This window comes from Clupea harengus, unplaced genomic scaffold, assembly GCF_900700415.2.
Source record: "Clupea harengus unplaced genomic scaffold, Ch_v2.0.2, whole genome shotgun sequence".
NCBI lineage: Eukaryota > Metazoa > Chordata > Actinopteri > Clupeiformes > Clupeidae > Clupea > Clupea harengus.
Genome location: NW_024879841.1, coordinates 9,834 through 31,964, shown reverse-complemented (window position 1 = coordinate 31,964; position 22,131 = coordinate 9,834). Strand labels below are relative to the sequence as shown.

The 22,131-nt window shown below is 41.0% G+C and overlaps 1 protein-coding gene across 1 annotated transcript; it reads right to left on the bottom strand.

The window, feature by feature from the left end:
• Window positions 1–554: 554 nt before the first annotated feature.
• Window positions 555–14,851, bottom strand: LOC122130501 (NLR family CARD domain-containing protein 3-like). The gene is made up of 6 exons (XM_042705216.1): window positions 14,738–14,851; window positions 13,190–13,385; window positions 11,235–13,053; window positions 10,669–10,842; window positions 2,013–2,047; window positions 555–619 (listed from the first exon to the last, which is right to left on the bottom strand). Exons 1-6 carry the CDS (start codon window positions 14,813–14,815, stop codon window positions 555–557), a joined length of 2,367 nt encoding a protein of 788 aa, XP_042561150.1. The 5' UTR covers window positions 14,816–14,851.
• Between the last annotated feature and the right edge of the window lie 7,280 nt (window positions 14,852–22,131).

The window sequence follows — 22,131 nt, the reverse complement described above, 5'->3', positions numbered from 1 at the left end:
AAGCAACTCAGGATAAAAAAGTCCAAACGGGAACACACAAAAGATAAAAATCAAAAAACTATAACTCACAAAACATCAAAATGTGCGTTATAGTTTTTTGATTTTTATCTTTTGTGCGTTCCCGTTTGGACTTCATCCTGAGTTGCTTTTGTGTTTTTTTCCGTTTTTCCCTGTGAACCCTGTACTGGCTGGTTTCAATAAACTCCCACCTCCATGCAATCTCTGTGTTGTCCGACGTTCCGTGACACCTTGACCATAGCACCATGCATTTAGTAGTGTGCATTTTCCGTAGTGTGTGTGTATAAGTGTGTGTGAAATAAAGATGGAAAATCAAAGTGATAAGAAGTGTTTACTGGTGGATGATTAGTAGTCGCCCTTTACATGTGAAGAGAATGATAATTCTAACTGACTGAGACTGAGACTGAGACTGAGGCTGAGGCTGAGACTGAGACTGAGGTCAATGACGGTGTTGCTCCATAACCCGCCTTCTCCCGCCGTGCACAAATCGCACCAATTAATAAGACAGCTCCCTCACCACCTGCAGAGGGTGCACACTAATAAGACAGCTCCCTCACCACCTGCAGAGGGTGCACACTAATAAGACAGCACCCTTTACCACCTGCAGAGGGTGCACACTAATAAGACAGCACCCACACCACCTGCAGAGGGTGCACACACTAATAAGACAGCACCCTCACCACCTGCAGAGGGTGCACACTAATAAGGCAGCACCCTCACCACCTGCAGAGGGTGCACACTTGCCAATACAAATATACAAAAATGAATAGGTCATCAAAAGTACAATAAACTTAAATGCGGCTCCTACAGTGCGTGTGTGTGTGTGTGCAAATGTGTTAATATGCATATGTGTAAATGTGTTAATATGCATATGTGTAAGTGTGTGTGTAAGTGTGTGTGTGTGTGTGTAAGTGTGTGTGTGCATTTGTAAGTGTGTGTGTAAGTGTGTGTGTGTGTGTTTGTGTAAGTATGTGTGTTGGTGTGTGTGTGTGTGTGTGTGTGTGTGTCTGTAAGTGTGCATGTGTGTATGTGTATGTATGTGTGTGTGTGTGTGTTATAAAAATGGAAAATGGAAAATCAGAGTGATAAGAAGTGTTTACCGGTGGATTAATAGTGACCCTTTACATGTGAAGAGCATGACAAGTTACTGTCACTGTCAAATTCACTGATATCAACTCAGTATTTGGTCTTGTGATACTCACCCTAGTTTCTCCAGTTTACAGTTGGGATCCTCCAGAAGAGAAGAAAGATGCTTCACTCCTGAGTCTCCTGCTTCATTCCCATTCAGCCACAGCTCTCTCATGTGTGAGGGGTTTGATCTCAGTGCTGATGCAAGAGAACTGAAGCCCTCTTCTGTAATACTGCAGTCTGACAGGCTGTAGAGAGAAAAGGTTAAACAAAATCCATTTTAGACAAACAATATGAAAAGGAATACAATAATATATATATAAAATGTGTGTTTGTAAGTTTGTATGAATGTGTGTTTAAGAGTGCCTGTGTGTGTATATGTGTGTGTTAGTATGTACTGTATATGTGTAAGTGTAAGTTTGTGTGTGTGTGTGTAAGTGTGTGTGTGTTTGTAAGTGTGTGTGTAAGTGTGTGTGTGTGTGTTTGTGTAAGTATGCGTGTTGGTGTGTGTGTGTGTGTGTGTCTGTAAGTGTGCATGTGTGTATGTGTATGTGTATGTGTATGTATGTGTGTGTGTGTGTGTGTGTAATAAAAATGGAAAATCAGAGTGATAAGAAGTGTTTACCGGTGGATTAATAGTGACCCTTTACATGTGAAGAGCATGAGAAGTTACTGTCACTGTCAAATTCACTGATATCAACTCAGTATTTGGTCTTTTGATACTCACCCTAGTTTCTCCAGTTTACAGTTGGGATTCTCCAGAAGAGAAGAAAGATGCTTCACTCCTGAGTCTCCTGCTTTACTCTCATCCAGACACAGCTTTCTCATGTGTGAGGGGTTTGATCTCAGTGCTGATGCAAGAGAACTGAAGCCCTCTTCTGTAATACTGCAGTTTGACAGGCTGTAGAGAGGAAAGGAATATAAAATGAATATCCTTTTAGACCAAAAAAAATGGTATGAGAATAAAAAAAAATATATATATATTGTGTGTGTTTGTAAGTTGTTATGTATAGGTGTATGTTTGTAAGTGTGTGTATGTCTGTATGTGTGTGTGTGTGTGTGTGTTTGTGTGTGTGTAATTATGTTTGTAAGTGTGTTTGTGTGTGTGTGTGTAAGTGTGTTTGTCTGTGTTACGACCCACTGCGCCTCTACAGATGATGCAATGGCCATGCATGGCCTGTAGGACGTTTGGGACGACTGATGACTGATTACCCACACCTGACGAGGTGTAGGGAATAAAAGGATCAATGGACACCTGACTCTTTGGCTCAGGATATCGACGTCTAAACCCCTAGACACGTTGCCTTTGTATTTAGATTGTAGTGGACTAAATAAACACACATGCTTTTTGTAAGAAAACCGTTGTTGTCTGCCTCCGTTGTTATGTTGCGGTCACGAGCCGGCCGTAACATAATAATTGGGGACCTCGTCCGGGATCGTATTGTGTTCGGAGGCAGGATTGTAGGTGAGGGTATTCTAACTGTGTGTCGCTGAGTTAAACAGAGCAAACTCCTGTAGTTAAGAAATCTCCAGCTGTGTCGGGTGCGACGCTTCCTTCGGAGTACTGTTTTGTTATTTTCGTTTGTTATTTTTTGCGGTAATCCCGGGTGGGGGTACGCTTCGGGGTTTGGAAGTTTGACTGCGTCTATGGTCTGCTGCATTCCCGCGAGTTCAGCGTTTGAAGTTTGCCTCGAGCCTGGTAAGCCGTAGAAGACTAGCGAGGCGAAGTTAGTTTACATTCAACTAGGAGGGGAGTAGCTCAACGCCCAAAAAAAGGGATTGTTTGCCGGTGACGCACAGTGAGTGAAACTCACGAGGTTTGTTGTTTTTTCTTCCTTGAAGACCATTAGTTGATAAGTAATAATAAAGACGTGTTATTCAGTTAGTGGTAGTTGTGGTATTAGTTACCGCTGGGAAGTGATACAAGTTGTATTAGCTTAACTTGCTGCACATTAAGTTTAGAGGCTGTAGAGTGAAGCCCGATACTTATCCAGTAGCGGTGTGAGACTGGGCTATCGTGGCAAGCCATTTTGACTGTAAGGGATTGTGGAAAGTTTTGGGGAATCCTAGATTGCCTATAGTTTGGCATTGCCGCTGGTGGGTTATATTCTCTGTTAGTTAAGGCCCCGTCACACCATAACGTTCTGGTTAACGTTCTCTGAACTTTCTAATCGTTCAATTTCGAGCATTCTAGGGCGAGGTGGACACATCTGGCGTGTGACTAGTGAAAGAATAGCGTAGGACAGACGCATGACTAGCATGAGGAGCATGTGACAGCGACCAAGTGACGTGTCACTGGTGCGAGACAAACGTGTGCTGACGTGTCACTGGAGCGCGACAAACGATAAGTCAACCTTAGACGAGCGTGATGAGCGTGTGATTAAAGTGTGAATAATGACAGAATAGCATTTTGCTGGCGTGTGGGTTTAATGGTCAAACGGGTATAAAACGCTGGAAAATCATAGTGGATTCAGTTGATCTGAACAGTGAACATAATGCCGCCAAGACGACGAAAAGGTGTGAGGGGGGCTTCTGCTACTAGCGCTGCTGCAAGTAAGAAGAATACAAAGCCTCTTTCACTAGCAATGTCTTCGGACGAAGATTTACTGTTATTATTACTGTGATTTACAAAATAATGGGCGTTATTCCTGGGGTTTTATGTTATTAAAATAAATTATTTAAATTTGACACTGAATTTGTGTTTCTCAATGTTTATTATTAGAAAACATCAACACATCCACACACATTGTCCATGTCACAAGAGTCTTCATATCATATCCATCTGCCATGGAACAGCACCAGCTATAAAAGTGCTCAGCTATGTTCAAGTTCAGTACATTTACTTCATGCTGGGTTTAAGCAAGCATATATATCCTCCACTCCGCTTTTCGCTAGATTATGCAATGACCTTGCATGACATGATAGCATTGAATATGTAGATGTATAGTGCACAGAATAACGTTTGCAATGATGTAAGTTGCGTTTGTTGATCACGTATGGTTAATAACATATTAATTGTAGATGGGACATGATAAAATCAAGATCTTCCCTTGGTGAAAAAACTTTCGCCGATATCTTCGTACGAGAGATGGGTTAGTTGCTCAAATTTCCCTGGATCAAAGAGGACGTTAGTAGGCATGTACAAACTAAAAATTTGAACTGCGTTCTAGGCCAGATGGTATGAGGTGTAGACAGTGGTTTACATCTCTGTGTGTAGTTGGTGCTAAGACTCCTGTGTTAGTTAAATTGTATACTTATTGGTTTCCTCTGGTAGCACTATAGCTTCAGAGGTGGAGGACATTATTAGTGGGCCCTCTGAGGAGCGGTTAGAGACGTGTACAAAAGATCAGCTGGTAGCAGTCGCCGAACATTATGGAGCAGAGCTTAGTAGCCAGGTAAAGAGAAGCAAGCCTGCCATACTGAAGGTCATAAAAGCCTTTTTGATTGAGAGAAGTGTATTAATAACAAAACCAGAGGACCCACATAGTCCTGGAGTCTCTCTCTTCACTAGTGAAGCCTGACTGAAAGAGATGGATGTGGAACAAAAACGGCTGGAGATAGAACTAGAAATAAAAAAGTTAGAGTTCCAGAGGGAACAAGCCGAATGCGAACGCGAAGACAAGCTGCGCAAACGCAGACGCGAAGACAAACAGCGTGAATGCGAACGTGAAGACAGACTGCGCAAACAGGAACATGAAGACAGACTGCGCAAACAGGAACGCGAGGACCACCAGCGTGAACGCGAACGCCAGTTTGAATTAAGGGTTAGGTGTGTTCCTGATGCGGTGGCTACCTATCTGAATGAGCAGAGGGTTGCAACACTGGCTCACGCATCTCTATTGGCAGATGAGTTTGTGTTGACCCACCGAGGCATGCAGGGTAGAGATAGTGGTGATCAGGGTAGGTTCAGAGTTCCAGTCAAGGGCAGAGTGACAAGGCCTAACCCTGTGTCTAACCCTAGGGGTCATAGGAATTCGGCTGATTTAAACTATTGTATGAAGTGCTTTTGCTGTAAAAAGTCAGGGCACAAGATCTCTGAGTGCCATGCACTTAAGAAGAAGAAACTTAATTCTGTTGGATTCGAAAAAGCTAAAGAGGATAAGTCTGAGAAGACTAAAAGTCAGAAGCTTAACCTGAAAGAGCCGTCAGGAGAACTCCAAGCTACGTTCAAACTAAACGGTCAAGCCAACTGCAACTGAACCGTCTCAAACAAGAAGTTCTTGAGAAAGAACGACATTATGAGCGAGAACTCAAGTCATCTAAAGATGAGCGAAACAAGCTTCTGGGGGAGGCTAGCAAACGGGAAGATGACCTTCAGATCCTATCAAAGCAGGTTGGGGAACAGCTGGAGCATAAGGATAGGATACTGAAAGAAAAATCAGACATCATATCTTCTCTGGAGCAACAGTGGGAAAATGCACAGGAAGATTCTAAGGGGCAGATAGAGCAACTGAATGTTGAGCCTAAAGCCCAATATTTGGATAAGGGAAAGCTTATCCAAATGGACCTTGAAAGTTTTTCCAAGTTAAAGATTATTTTCATTTGGCTGTTGATGCCAGTGACTGTGTTGGTGTGGTACTTCCACAATTGGGCTCAGATGGTGTTGCACATCTGGCTATGGATTATTCCACTGTGGAGAAGGAGGCACTACCCCTTGTAATGGCAGAACAGTATATTGAGGTTTATTTGGATTCTGCCTCTGGTTTTGGCACGGTCTACACGGATTGAAGTCCTCTAGTGTTCATCGACCGCATGAGGAACTCTCATCAACGAATAATGCGCTGGAGTCTTATACTCAAGCCATATCCTTTACACATTAAATATATTTGAGGACTTGATAATATTATTTCTGATGCTCTCAAGAGCGTGAATCATTTTGTCTTGTGACCTGTATTCTCTTTGTTCCTAAAATTTCCCAGGGCCCTGGATGCTGGGGGAATGGAGTCTGCACAGGGTCACAGAGGGTCGTTTTTTTGTGTTTTTTAGGTTTCCTAGGGAAACCTTCTTGGGAGGGAGGTGTTACGACCCACTGCGCCTCTACAGACGATGCAATGGCCATGCATGGCCTGTAGGACGTTTGGGACGACTGATGACTGATTACCCACACCTGACGAGGTGTAGGGAATGAAAGGATCAATGGACACCTGACTCTCTGGCTCAGGATATCGACGGCTAAACCCCTAGACACGTTGCCTTTGTATTGAGATTGTAGTGGACTGAATAAACACGTGTGCTTTTTGTAAGAAAACCGTTGTTGTCTGCCTCCGTTGTTATGTTGCGGTCACGAGCCGGCCGTAACAGTCTGTTTAAGTGCATTTGTGTGTGTGTGTTTCTATGTGTTTGTAAGTTTGTGCGTAAGTAAGTGTGTGTGTGTAAGTGTGTGTGTGTATGTGTGTGTGTGTAAGTGTGTGGAATTGTGTGTAAGTGTGTGTAAGTATGTGTGTTGGTGTGTGTGTGTCTGTAAGTGTGCATGTGTGTGTGTGTGTGTTTCTGTAAGTGTGTATGTGTGTGTGTGTGTGCAAGTGTGTATGTCTTTGAAGGTGTGTGTAAGTTTGTGTGTGTGTGTGTTTGAGTAAGTGTGTGGGAGTGTGTGTGTGTGTGTGTGTGTGTGTGTGTTTGAGTAAGTGTGTGGGAGTGTGTGTGTGTGTGTGTGTGTGTGTGTGTGTGTGTGTGTGTGTGTGTGTGTGTTGTGTAATAAAGATGGAAAATCAGAGTGATAAGAAGTGTTTACTGGTGGATAAATAGTGACCATTTACATGTGAAGAGCATGATAAGTCACTGTCACTGTCAAATTCACTGATAATCAACTCAGGTCTTGTGGTCTTGTGATACTCACCCTAGTACCTCCAGTTTACAGTTGGGATCCTCCAGAAGAGAAGAAAGATGCTTCACTCCTGAGTCTTCTGCTTTATTCCCATCCAGCCACAGCTTTCTCATGTGTGAGGGGTTTGATCTCAGTGCTGATGCAAGATAACTGAAGCCCTCGTCTGTAATACTGCAGTCTCCAAGGCTGTAGATAGGAAAGGATAATATTATTATACAAAATAAAGGTGTGTGTGATCAGTACTGATTGCGAATGAAGTGCAGCTGGGAGTGTGAATGTGACTGAGGCAGTAGCAGAGGTGTGTGAGTTTAAAGTAAAAAAGGGGGGCGTGGCCGGAGCAGGGTTCAGCACAGACGTGACACAAGGTCCCATTGTTAATTAACTGAATTTAAGGATTTGGGTTTTAGTAACAACTCACGTAAGGAGAAAACATATCTGAGTCACCTAGTCATCCAGATTTTCCATGAAACAGTTTGTGACATTGTGGTTCCATGAAACATTTTATTTCCATCTGAGTGTTTGTTCCAAAATTTACTTGATATTAGTTTTGTAAACTGAGACAACGCCTGCTGTTCGTTCAGTGAGCTTTTATCATTGAAAGGAAGGATCTTGGTGGGTATCTTTCTCCATATTTTTCAACACATTTTTGTTTGAGAATACTCCGTGGTTAATTTTCACCAACTGAAGCACAGAAATAGAGACTATGGCTTCTTCCTCGAAATACTTCCTCGAAGTCTACACGTAGGACGCCTGCTGCTATTGACTCCGGTGGTGCTAGCCCATAACGACCTGAGTAGAATGCTAGCCTGGAAACCCTTTATGCTGAAGTGAGTCAAATTAACGCCACACTGCATACAGTCCCTTCGGATTGTGTCAATGATCAAAGGAACCACTGCTGAAATGAAAAGTGCTGTAAACGCTGCAAGAACGGCTGACTGAGGCGGAATATCCGACATTGAGGACACCACGCAGTTACTGGTGAGCGACCACGAGCTAAAGATCAAGCGCATAGACACCCTGTAGAACCGTGTGGAGGATTTAGAAAATAAAAGCCGTGTGAGACTGCTGGGTCTATCAGAGGGACTGACATTGGAGATCAATCAAACGGTACAGAGGGGAACAACAGAAATGCATTGAAAAGATCTTGTCAGAGGGACTGGGCGTGGATGTTGACAGTGAGTTTGAAAATGAAAGAGCACACCGCTCTCCTGGGTCTCGCCCGACTTATGATCATGTGGAGTGGTTGCAACATTTCCCTTTTCCCAGACATGACCAAGGAGCTAGCTGAGAGGAGGAAAGCTTTTTCAATGGCGAGACAACTGCTCTACCACAAGAAGGTGAAACTCAGGCTCGCTTTTCGAGCGACACTAGGAGTTACAGTACATTGAGGGGGAGGAGCAGAATGTTTTGTAAAGACGTAATTTCCTAGACCAATGAGGGAATAGGCGCCTGGAAGGTTTGGGTGGATTCGTCTCTCTTTGCTTTGCTGAAAAAGTAACATTTGTTAAAACATCTTTCTTATTATATTCATACTTAATCTGACTCCATTTTCTGTGTCTGACTCCACTCTTTTGGGAACCCAGTCTAAGCTCCTTGCTTTTTCTGTAGTTTTACTACCGGAATTGTAGGCTGATCTCCAACTCAATGCACCTATCGTCTGTATTTGAATTTCCTCCCTTACTCACTATTAACTGTGTTTTTCACTGGGATGGTGTCATTGAAGGATCTTGTCACGGCCGGCCGATTCCTTCTTGAAAAATCCGCAGACAAAACCCGCATCTAGTCTGAACTAACCCAGAGGTCCCACAGGTCTGTTACAGGGACATTTCAGCTTGTTAGATCTCCGTGGCTCAGTGACAGAGCGCCAGACTGCTTGTCCGCTCTATGTATGTCCTTTTGATCCAGTGCAGAGGCTGGTCCGCAATCCTAACCCTATATCATACAATTAACAGTTTATCTGCAGCATGTCTAGTCCAGTTGATTCTAGCCAGGAACCTCAAAAAGTGTGTTGTCCACTCTAGGTCTGTAACCAAATCCTAGTCAGTATTACCGGAACACCATAACCAGAATACCCATCAGTTAAGAATTTCACCAGAGGTCATAGTGGGTCAGAATTACCAATATATTACGTCAGCTACAAGTGACTACTACCAGTTACAATTTAACAAGTGTAAAGTGAAGAATAGAAGTTTAAACCACCACATGAAACATAAAAACACTAATAATTACCCCCATAGATGAGAGGTTTCTCAAGATGAGAATAACACATTAACAACTAAATGGAGGTAGTTCTCACCCAAAATTGGGGTGACCCCCCTCTAAAGTGAGATACCTTTGCACTCTCACAGAGACCAGAATTATCAGGTCTCTGATATCTATGTTTTAATTAATATATACAGCTGTAGAACTGAGACCATTTTCCTACTCAGACTGAGACCATTAAAATTAACCCAAACATGACAAAGAAATCATCTTACAATGCATATTTCACTTTAGCACTCTTACACTAATTTCTCTGCCCCTAGTTTCACCCCGGCCTGGAAAAGCACAGAGAGAGAACCAGACACATAGGTTTGAGAAAAGCGTCTCAGCAGGGGGTTGGAAAATCAACAATTGGGACAGTGCATCTCTGTAATGTTTGTTGGGGCCACCATAAACCAACACCCAGGCCCCACCAAATGAGAAGTTACTAGAGGAAGAATGCCATCTGTGATTTTCCACTGCAAAAATCCATTTCTGCCCTTTACAGTTTCAAGATGCAACAGAGGCTGTCAAGTTCATCGAGCAACAAATGACTGAGATGGAGAACAATGTTGAAGACAACTTGGACAGAGAATAAAAGCATGATGAAGATCTAAAAATTACAGAGAGAGTATGAGAGAGGTATGGTGGGGCTGGACAGTGTTTGTGTGGCTACAGAACTAGTCAGTCAAATATTCCACTGACCAAATTGATTTATTTCTGTTCTTTCTTTCTTCTGTTGGACTGATTTAACGAGTCCAGTTGATAGTTGGAGGCTTTTTTTTGTTACTGTGTTCTATACTGAAGAGGATAGGTTTAGGTTGACCAGTTTGGTCATGTTTGTTCACTTGAAAATGTCAGACATTTCCATTATACTCAGTAATGGTACACATGCCTTTGAATATAACATTGGTACAAGAATGCCAGATAAAATAGGATGGCAGTTATATGCCTATCCTTCCATTATTTTGTATTTTCTTATTACATGAATGGCAAATAATTCCTACGTTAAGGTAGTGTCCTGGAATATTAATGGTTGTGGGAATCCGGTGAAACGGAAGAAGGTGCTTTTATATCTTAAACATAAACAAGCTCGGTTAGCATTCATTTAAGAAAAATATTTTAAGGATGATGTGGCCAAAAAATGTAAAAGAGACTGGGTAGGGCAAGTTTATTATAGCTCCTTTTCCAGTAAGAAAAACGGAGTTCTTATTCTGGTTCATAAGAGGCTGAACCTCTCAGTGGTAAAGGAATCTAAAGATGGCAATGGAAGAAGGACATGTCTTGAAACCATCATAAATGGAACACACAACTAATATGTTATTTTGTAATAAGGTGTATAAGAAATACTGTCTGTGTGTCTGTAATAATGGGGATATTTGATCAAGAAATGAAACAGTTCAAATAATCCCACATAACTCATTCCTAGGGAATACTGAAGAATCCAAATGTCGTACCTGAGTGTCTCCAGTGCACAGTTTGGGTTCTCCAGTCCGCTACAGAGTTGTTGGACCCCAATATCTCCAATACTGTTGTCACTGAGATCCACATTTTTCAGTTTTGAAGATGCTTTGCTGAGGATACATGCCAGTGCTGTACAGCTCCTTTCAGTGAGCCCACAGCTATTGAGCCTTAAGGGGAAAACAGCCACCAGTGACTATAAGCTCAATGAAAAGGGCACTGCTGCAGTGTGCATATTAGTGTTGCTTTTAAACTAATTAAAAAAATCAGACAAAATGTTTTTCGCATATCAAAAGCTGACTAATTTGCATCTTTTATGCACATTCGTGAAAATTCGGCTAAACAAAAATGTGAATCAGTGCACTTTCATCATCTGTATTATGCAAACGTATTGGCATTATACCAGAACGGCAAGTTAATCAACCCCCCCTCTAGCAAATAGAATGTTATTACATTTTATACGAATTTCAAGTGTTTCCAGTCAGGGTATATTATTTGAATGGTCAAAATGTGCATTAAAAACTTGGATGGAAATCCAGGTAGTGTCATTAACCATACTTACTGAGCCTTCTGAGATTCCTCCACTACTGGCTGAAGCCTGAGGAAAGCTTCATCAGATCTGATGTACTTCTTTAAGTCAAACACATCCAGCTTCTGTTCTGATGTCAGCAGCACAAACACTAGAGCTGACCACTGGGCAGGTGAGAGTTCAGCTTCAGAAAGTGTCCCAGCACTCAGGAAGCTCTGGACCTCTTCCACTAAGGAGTGATCATTGAGCTCATTCAGACAGTGGAAGAGGTTGATCACCCTTTCTGATGAAGGAACATCCCTGATCTTTTCCTTAATGTAACTGATTGTTTCTTCATTGTCGATCTTATTTTGTCCTCTCTGTAGTAGGCCATGCAGGAGAGTCTGGTTAGACTCCAGAGAGAGGCCAAGAAGGAAACGGAGGAATAGGTCAAAGCGTCCATCTTCATGCTCCAAAGCTTTGTCCACAGCACTCTTGTGTAAGGTGGTCATGGATGTCTTTATTACAGGAGACCACCGACTCCCTGTCCAATCCCGATGCTTAATGAATGTTCCAGGAGTTTGGTGTCTGGATATTATGTCTTTCCTTTCAATTGCCATCATCAAAAACACATACAAAGCTGCAAGATACTCCTGGACACTTAAATGCACGAAGCAGAACACCTTCTCTTGATAAAGCCCTGATTCTTCTCGAAAGATCTGGGAGCATATGCCAGAGCATACTGCTGCCTCTCTGACATCCATGCCAGACTCTTTTAGGTCTTCTTCATAAAAAATCAGATTTCCCTTCTCTAACTGTTCATATGCCAATTTTCCGAGACCAAGGATAACTTTCTGGTTCCACTGTGGATCAAGGTCAGGCACATTTTCAAACTTTAGGCTCCTCTGTTTGGTTTGGAAAATAAGGAAATAGGTATACATCTCTGTCAAAGTCTTTGGAATCTGTCCACCTCCTGAATAACCAAAAATTACCGCAAGAACAGTGGCAGCAATCCAGCAAAACACTGGTATGTGGCACATAATGTGGAGACTCCTTGATAATTTGATGTGAGAGATGACTTTGCTGGCAAGATTCTGATCACTGATCCTTTTCTTGAAGTACTCCCCCTTCTGTGGGTCATTAAACCCTTGTACCTCTGTGATCCGGTCAACACACTCAGGCGGGATTTGATTGGCTGCTGCTGGTCGAGAGGTTATCCAAAGCAAAGCAGAGGGGAGCAGATTACCCTTGATGACATTAGTCAGGAGTACGTCCAATGAGGTGACCTCTGTCACATCAGTCAAACTTTCATTATTCTGAAAGTCTAGTTGGAGTCGACATTCATCCAGACCATCAAAGATGAACAACACTTTGTACTTCCCTTGGCTGAGAAAAGTTGACTGCTTTATTTCTGTGAAAAAGTGGTGGAGGAGATCCATCAAAGAGAGCTGTTTTTCTCTCATGAGGTTGAGCTCCCTAAAAAGCAGTGGAAATATGAAGTGGATATCCTGGTTTTCTGTTCCCTCTGCCCAGTCCAGGATGAACTTCTGAACTGAGACAGTTTTACCAATGCCAGCAACTCCTTTTGTGACAACACTTCTGATTGGTTTGTCTTGGCCAGGTAAGAGTTTAAAGATGTCACTGCATCTGATTGATGTCTCCTGTCCAGCTGGTCTCTTGGATTTTAACTCAATCTGTCTGACTTCATGCTCTTCATTTACTTTTCCACTTCCTCCCTCTGTGATGTAGACCTCTGTGTAGATCTTTTCTAGAAGATCAGATCTTCCTTGTTTGGGTATGCCTTCAAAAACACTCTGGTACTTGTTCTTGAGATTTCTTTTTAGCTCAGTCTGACAAACTACATCTGGCTCATCTATTTCAAATATACAAAATAAAACATAATAAGGTTTTGCAAGCCACTGAGGACAAACAATAGCTGTTTCTTTTTTTCCTAATTTTAGCTTAGTGATGCAAAAAAATGCAAATATGAATAAAGGAATAATTCTTACTTTCTTGCAGTTTGTCAGCAAGATCTTTCAGCTCCATATTCCTAAGGAAGTGCAGTGCCATCTTCAGAGCCGCTTCTCTGACGTCACTCTCATCCTCCTCTTTACTCTCAAAGTTTTCTTGGTAATCTGGACTCAGCATCTTCTTGAATCTCTTCAGCTCATTCTTCACAAAGATGATGATCTTCACCTCTAACACCTAAAGCACAAATATCTGGTCGCACTTTGCAGGGCATTGCATTACAGTTAGTTGTCACTGTTCACCTGTTTATTATCATTACATCCATTATCATGTCACATCACCTTTACTCTCTGTTTCAGCATACAACCCCGGTTAATACATCCATACAGACATACTCACACTCACTCCCGTACTGCTGCTTGTTTGCGGAAGAGCTCGCCGCTAAGGAATGGTATTTCGCCACATCCCACAGGGGAGGGAGATGTGAATTGGAATGAGGGTTGTTTGATGTGACGTTTGCTATGTATGTTTGTTAATATCATGGGTGGTATGTGTAAAAGGTGCAAATATGGTAAATGTATTGTCATGGGAACCTTGGTGAACTTGGTGGTGGATTGATGTATGTCACAGTCCTCTTTAGCCTCCGGGTGGCGTAGTTCTGTTTGCTTTGTGCCTGCTCTTTTCTTTTGACTAATAGGTTTCAGGTGCGACCTAGGTTCGGGGGCGGAGTCGTCCCTTTATAAAGCGTGTCCTGCCGTGGATGAAGGGCTGGCTAGTACCGAGTGATCTCGCGTCCTGCTCCTCACGCCAAGACGGATATCTACTGTTGTGAACCTGTGGCACTAGTCTTTTTGTTAAATAAATAAACCCCCTAGACACGAGCCCCTTTTGACTCTTTTGTCTTCAATGTTGCAGTCAGCGAGGCTGGCCGTAACAATGTATTTGTTAATGTAATGTATTATGTGCATTATAGGACTAATGTGGGGAGGGTTACCCTGACATGGTTAGGTCCAATTGGAGCTAATTGGTCCAATCTAGCCCAATGGGCAGCATTATTTAAGCATGCCTCATTCCTTTGGAAGGGGTGGGAGAGAAGGAGTACTTGCTTGATGTGAGGTGAAGTACATGCTGTTGAAATACTGAACATTGAACTTCTGAGCGTTATCCCCTGACAAGACTGACATGACACTGCCATAACCGTAACATAACACGAACATCAACATGAACATGTATCCATGTATCCAACACGAACATCAAGGAGTTTTTATGAATGTTTATGACTGCTGTCATCAAGTGCCATTCAGTCAATTATGTCATTCTTAAGGGGAAGTTGGCATAGTTTGGGATTTCATTGTTATGACAACCCGTATTAACCATGACACCATAACCTGTCACTCATGCCATAACAGGCCTAATGATTAGCTATATTATATTTATGGTCAATCTTAGGTTATTTAAATTGTAAAATGTTATTTTCTTTCAAAAATAAGTACATTAGTGAGCAATTCAATACTTTTGTGTGGTGGTGTATATTACTAAATATGAACATATACTCCATAGCAGCACTGCATTAAATGTGTGCATCAAACCTGGAATATGTGCTTCAGATCCCCATGTTGACTCTGGGTGAACTGGTCACTGACAGCATCTGGGTTACATTCCTCCATTTGGCTTCTGGGGATGGAAAATCAAAGTGAAGAAGTATGGAGGGAACCTTTAAACATCAACAAAAGCACAGTTGACCCTGATTTAAACTACCCAGCTTGCTATCTGATGTACTGTGATGTAAACACTGTACTGTAAAATTTGGTCTTATATTTCCACAGGATTTCGAGCTTATATCAGAAACCTAGTGAATAGCCTGAGTGGCTTATGAAAACAAAATATGTGCTTATTCCAAAACCATACCTCAAACATTGTTAAAAAGCTACATCGTGTGCCTTTCAGTAACATATGATGTTAAATGTATCCAGATTTTCTTTTTCCTTGCCTCTAGGTTTTTGGGTCTGCACTTGACTGTCTATTCTATACTGTAATTATTTCTAAAATAATTTTGTAAATTGATCATGTGGGGTTTTTAGTCTGATTTCATTGCAAATTACAAATACTTCCCTGGTGTCCAAATGCATCTCAAGAGGTCTCTCCCGACGGACATGAGATTTGCACAAAATAGCAGCCATGATTTACTATAGAGGCATTTACACCCAAAATCTGACTGACTATTCTTAGAAAGGGGAAGCTGGAAGGGGAGTTTTGGTATTTAAATTGAATACAATTACAAAGTATTTATAGAAAGATGCTTTGTTTGTAAATTAAATACAGTTACAAAGTATTTATAGACAAACTCTTTGTTTCTTGACCAAATATCTGGTTGTGACACTCTAAATTCACTATTTGTTGACTTCCTAACACACCCGTCCTAGTGTACTCTTGTTTAAGTCTGTGTGACAGTATACCTTTTTAAGCATACCCTTGACATGATTCTGTTTCATGGACTTGCCTTGATGCATCTGTACCATCTTCATTTTGGAAGTAGTTGGCGTCATCTTTTGACCGGTCACTCTTCATGGACACACAAGTGGGCACAGGTGATGGAGGTCTCTCCTGACGGACGTATCTATCGCACAAAATAGCACCTATGATTTACTACAGAGTAGGGCTGAACTATTAATTGCATTTGCGATAAAATCGCTATATTATAAAACGCGATTTTCTAACCGCAAAGTGCGCGATTACAACGTGGTCAAAAAAATAAATAAAAAATATTCTTAAGATGGTACATTTTGCACACAGTGTTTAAAAAGTGCATGCCTTGTGTTTATACTTACAATGACTTTGTTTAAATTACTTAAATGCACAGTGGCAAAGCCACCGATTTGTTGTTCTTGTTTTTGTAATGAGCAGTTAAATAAAAATGTGAGAGAATATTTTACACTAAATGTATCTAATATTGTGTTGGTCATATTGAAATCATTCATTACGTTTTGTCGGGAAAAAAAAGAGGATAAAATAAAAAAAATTGCGATTCGATTATTTTCCCAAATCGTTCAGCCCTACTACAGAGGCATTTACACCCAAAATCTGACTGACTATTCTTAGAAAGGGGAAGCTGGAAGGGGAGTTTTGGTATTTAAATTAAATACAATTACAAAGTATTTATAGAAAGATGCTTTGTTTGTAAATTAAATACAGTTACAAAGTATTTATAGACAAACTCTTTGTTTCTTGACCAAATATCTGGTTGTGACACTCTAAATTCACTATTTGTTGACTTCCTAACACACCCGTCCTAGTGTACTCTTGTGTTAGTCTGTGTGACAGTATACCTTTTTAAGCATACCCTTGACATGATTCTGTTTCATGGACTTGCCTTGATGCATCTGTACCATCTTCATTTTGGAAGTAGTTGGCGTCATCTTTTGACCGGTCACTCTTCATGGACACACAAGTGGGCACAGGTGATGGAGGTCTCTCCTGACGGACGTATCTATCGCACAAAATAGCACCTATGATTTACTACAGAGTAGGGCTGAACTGTTAATTGCATTTGCGATAAAATCGCTATATTATAAAACGCGATTTTCTAACCGCAAAGTGCGCGATTACAACGTGGTCAAAAAAATAAATAAAAAATATTCTTAAGATGGTACATTTTGCACACAGTGTTTAAAAAGTGCATGCCTTGTGTTTATACTTACAATGACTTTGTTTAAATTACTTAAATGCACAGTGGCAAAGCCACCGATTTGTTGTTCTTGTTTTTGTAATGAGCAGTTAAATAAAAATGTGAGAGAATATTTTACACTAAATGTATCTAATATTGTGTTGGTCATATTGAAATCATTCATTACGTTTTGTCGGGAAAAAAAAGAGGATAAAATAAAAAAAATCGCATATAAAAATTGCGATTCGATTATTTTCCCAAATCGTTCAGCCCTACTACAGAGGCATCTAGACCCAAAATCTGACTGACTATTCTTAAAAAGGGGAAGCTGGAAGGGGAGTTTTGGTATTTAAATTAAATACAATTACAAAGTATTGATAGAAAGTTGTTTTGTTTGTAAATGAAATACAGTTACAAAGTATTTATAGACAAACTCTTTGTTTCTTGACCAAATATCTGGTTGTGACACTCTAAATTCACTATTTGTTGACTTCCTAACACACCCGTCCTAGTGTACTCTTGTGTTAGTCTGTGTGACAGTATACCTTTTTAGGCATACCCTTGACATGAGTCTGTTTCATGGACTTGCCTTGATGCATCTGTACCATCATTTTGGAAGTAGTTGGCGTCATCTTTTGACCGGTCACTCTTCATGGACACACAAGTGGGCGCAGGTGATGGAGGTCTCTCCTGACGGACGTATCTATCGCACAAAATAGCACCTATGATTTACTACAGAGTAGGGCTGAACTATTAATTGCATTTGCGATAAAATCGCTATATTATAAAATGCGATTTTCTAACCGCAAAGTGCGTGATTACAACGTGGTCAAAAAAATAAATAAAAAAGATTCTTAAGATGGTACATTTTGCACACAGTGTTTAAAAAGTGCATGCCTTGTGTTTATACTTACAATGACTTTGTTTAAATTACTTAAATGCACAGTGGCAAAGCCACCGATTTGTTGTTCTTGTTTTTGTAATGAGCAGTTAAATAAAAATGTGAGAGAATATTTTACACTAAATGTATCTAATATTGTGTTGGTCATATTGAAATCATTCATTACGTTTTGTCGGGAAAAAAAAGAGGATAAAATAAAAAAAATCGCATATAAAAATTGCGATTCGATTATTTTCCCAAATCGTTCAGCCCTACTACAGAGGCATCTAGACCCAAAATCTGACTGACTATTCTTAAAAAGGGGAAGCTGGAAGGGGAGTTTTGGTATTTAAATTAAATACAATTACAAAGTATTGATAGAAAGTTGTTTTGTTTGTAAATGAAATACAGTTACAAAGTATTTATAGACAAACTCTTTGTTTCTTTACCAAATATCTGGTTGTGACACTCTAAATTCACTATTTGTTGACTTCCTAACACACCCGTCCTAGTGTACTCTTGTGTTAGTCTGTGTGACAGTATACCTTTTTAGGCATACCCTTGACATGAGTCTGTTTCATGGACTTGCCTTGATGCATCTGTACCATCTTCATTTTGGAAGTAGTTGGCGTCATCTTTTGACCGGTCACTCTTCATGGACACACAAGTGGGCGCAGGTGATGGAGGTCTCTCCTGACGGACGTATCTATCGCACAAAATAGCACCCATGATTTACTACAGAGTAGGGCTGAACTATTAATTGCATTTGCGATAAAATCGCGATATGATAAAACACGATTTTCCAACCGCAACGCGCGCGATTACAACGTGGTAAAAAAAATAAATAAAAAAGATTCTTAAGATGGTACATTTTGCACACAGTGTTTAAAAAGTGCATGCCTTGTGTTTATACTTACAATGACTTTGTTTAAATTACTTAAATGCACAGTGGCAAAGCCACCGATTTGTTGTTCTTGTTTTTGTAATGAGCAGTTAAATAAAAATGTGAGAGAATATTTTACACTAAATGTATTTAATATTGTGTTGGTCATATCTAAATAATTAATTACGTTTTGTTGGGAAAAAAAGAGGATAAAAAAAATAGCATATTCAATCGCAATCGCAATATTGGGGGGAAAAATTGCAATTAGATTATTTTCCCAAATCGTTCAGCCCTATTCCTAACACACCCGTCCTAGGGTAATCTTGTGTTAGTCTGTGTGACAGTATACCTTTTTAAGCATACCCTTGACATGAGTCTGTTTCATGGACTTGCCTTGATGCATCTGTACCATCTTCATTTTGGAAGTAGTTGGCGTCATCTTTTGACCGGTCACTCTTCATGGACACACAAGTGGGCACAGGTGATGGAGGTCTCTCCTGACGGACGTGTCTATCACACAAAATAGCACCTATGATTTACTACAGAGGCATTTCCACCCAAAATCTGACTGACTATTCTTAAAAAGGGGAAGCTGGAAGGTGAATGTTGGTATTTAAATTAAATACAATTACAAAGTATTCATGGGATGCATCACTACTTATTTTGATTTCGATATTTAAATTCAGCCATTGAACTGAACTGGCCAGAGTTTTAATGACGCTGCTGTGCTCACAATTCCACATGAAATGCAAGAGCGTGTGAAATGTAGTTTTCTCCTCTCACTACTGTTAGATATTGGTGGGTTTCACATACCAGACCATATCAATAGACCCCGTGACCCTAACCCAAGCACCAAGCCAGAAACCTATGCGTCATATTTGACTCAGATCTTAATTTTGAAACCCATATCAAAAATATAATTAAAACATCTTTTTATCACTTAAGAAACATTGCTAAGGTGCAACCGTTTCTCGCTCAGGCTGACACCGAAAGACTGATGCACGCGTTCATCACGAGCATGCTAGACTACTGTAACTCGCTTTTGTCTGGTCTACCAAAAAAAGCCATTAGTCAACTACAAACAATACAGAATGCAGCAGCGCGAGTTCTCACTAAAACAAGACGAAGAGCGCACATCACACCAGTATTAAAATCACTGCACTGGCTACCTGTTAGTTTTAGAATAGATTTCAAGGTTCTCTTACTAGTCTATAAATCACTCCATAGTCATGCACCTGAATATATGTCAGTCATGCTCTCAAGGTACACACCCAGTAGATCCCTGAGGTCCTCCGGCACTGAACTTCTAACAGTTCCAAAAGCCAGGACAAAGAGACATGGGGAAGCAGCTTTTAGTTTCTATTCTCCCAACCTTTGGAACACTCTGCCAGAATACCTAAGAATACCCCCCAGCAGCTGTCTCTTAGTTTGACGATAACTGTGCTGAGCAGTTCTTTACGGTGCCAGTGCGGTTAGTACGTTATTTCCTGTTTATGCATCTCTGGAAAATCTGTGTGTTTTTTTTACAAGTGTTTGTAAACCCCCCCTTTCTTTCCTACTGTGAGGCGCATTGTGTTACCTCCTTGTATGAAATGCGCCGTACAAATAAAGTTTGATTTGATTTGATTTGATTTGATATCAATAGACCCTCTGACCCTAACCCTCAGTTTGAATAAGACCAGGGGTCTGGACCCAGAGCCATTAGACTGGATTCCTGGCCTTTGTCTACAGCCATGACCAGATGGTTGGAGCCAGGCATATTAGCATTTAGATGGCCAGGGTCAACTAGATCCCTCTGCCTGGCATATTAGCGTTTAGATGGCCAGATTCAACTAGACCCCTCTGCCTAGCATATTAGCATTTAGATGGCCAGGGTCAACTAGACCCCTCTGCCTGGCATATTAGCATTTAGATGGCCAGAGTCAACTAGACCCCTCTGCCTGGCATATTAGCGTTAAGATGGCCAGGGTCAACTAGACCCCTCTGCCTGGCATATTAGCATTTAGATGGCCAGAGTCAACTAGACCCCTCTGCCTGGCATATTAGCGTTAAGATGGCCAGGGTCAACTAGACCCCTCTGCCTGGCATATTAGCATTTAGATGGCCAGGGTCAACTAGACAACCTCCTACCTTGACCCCCAGACACACACACACACACACACACCCCTCACCTATGCCCCCCACCCCCCAAGCAGACATATCACCCGTATCCTCTCCCCCACAGAAAGAGTGACATCAAGCACATCCATACATAAGAGACCCCCACACACTTAATTTTTCACAAATGGTGCTGGAGAGTGACTGACTTGCTGTTATGAAAAGGGAAATGAACACAGAAAATTGAAGGACACAGGCAGTGTTTAAGAATAAGCTATTAGCCTAAGTGGAGTAGGCCTATAAGTCCACTAAAAAGCCCAAGAGCCACAGAAACACACGGACATATCAGCTTCATTTAACATCACACATAATTCAGATGATGCATTACCTCTGTCCCTCTGGAGCGTCTCCTGGTGTTTCCATTGCTCAGCTTCTCTTCATGGACACACAACTGGCTTCAGTAGAAACAAGGAATCAAAACAATAATGTATTTAAAAAACGAATTACATTAATATTTGTATACTATTAATTTTAAATATAAGTATAATTGAATTTAAACAAAATGTTAAATTACCTACAATATTACCAAATAGGATATATGACAATTATGAGATCTTAATTAATGTAATGGCATGGCACACGAGGAGTTATATGATGGTTAATGTACAGTTCATTAACACAATAAACTGAATGTACTATATAACCCAAATGAATAAGTACAACTGTAAATGATAGCAAGTTAATACACCTATTGGATGCCAATTTGAACAAATGAATGACCAAATAAACCTGAATGCATGAGATTGAAAATAACATAACCTGAGATGATTGGGTGAGAGAAGGTGAAGGAGAGACAGACAGACAGATAGAATAAGAGAGGAGGGGAAGAGAGGATCAGACAGACAGACAGATAGAATAAGAGAGGAGGGGAAGAGAGGATCAGACAGAGTGATAGAATAAGAGTGGAGGGGAAGAGAGGATCAGACAGACAGAGTGATAGAATAAGAGTGGAGGGGAAGAGAGGATCAGACAGACAGAGTGATAGAATAAGAGTGGAGGGGAAGAGAGGATCAGACAGACAGAGTGATAGAATAAGAGTGGAGGGGAAGAGAGGATCAGACAGACAGAGTGATAGAATAAGAGTGGAGGGGAAGAGAGGATCAGACAGACAGACAGATAGAGTGATAGAATAAGAGTGGAGGGGAAGAGAGGATCAGACAGACAGACAGATAGAGTGATAGAATAAGAGTGGAGGGGAAGAGAGGATCAGACAGACAGACAGAGTGATAGAATAAGAGAGGAGGGGAAGAGAGGATCAGACAGACAGATAGAGTGATAGAATAAGAGAGGAGGGGAAGAGAGGATCAGACAGACAGACAGACAGAGTGATAGAATAAGAGTGGAGGGGAAGAGAGGATCAGACAGACAGATAGACAGAGTGATAGAATAAGAGTGGAGG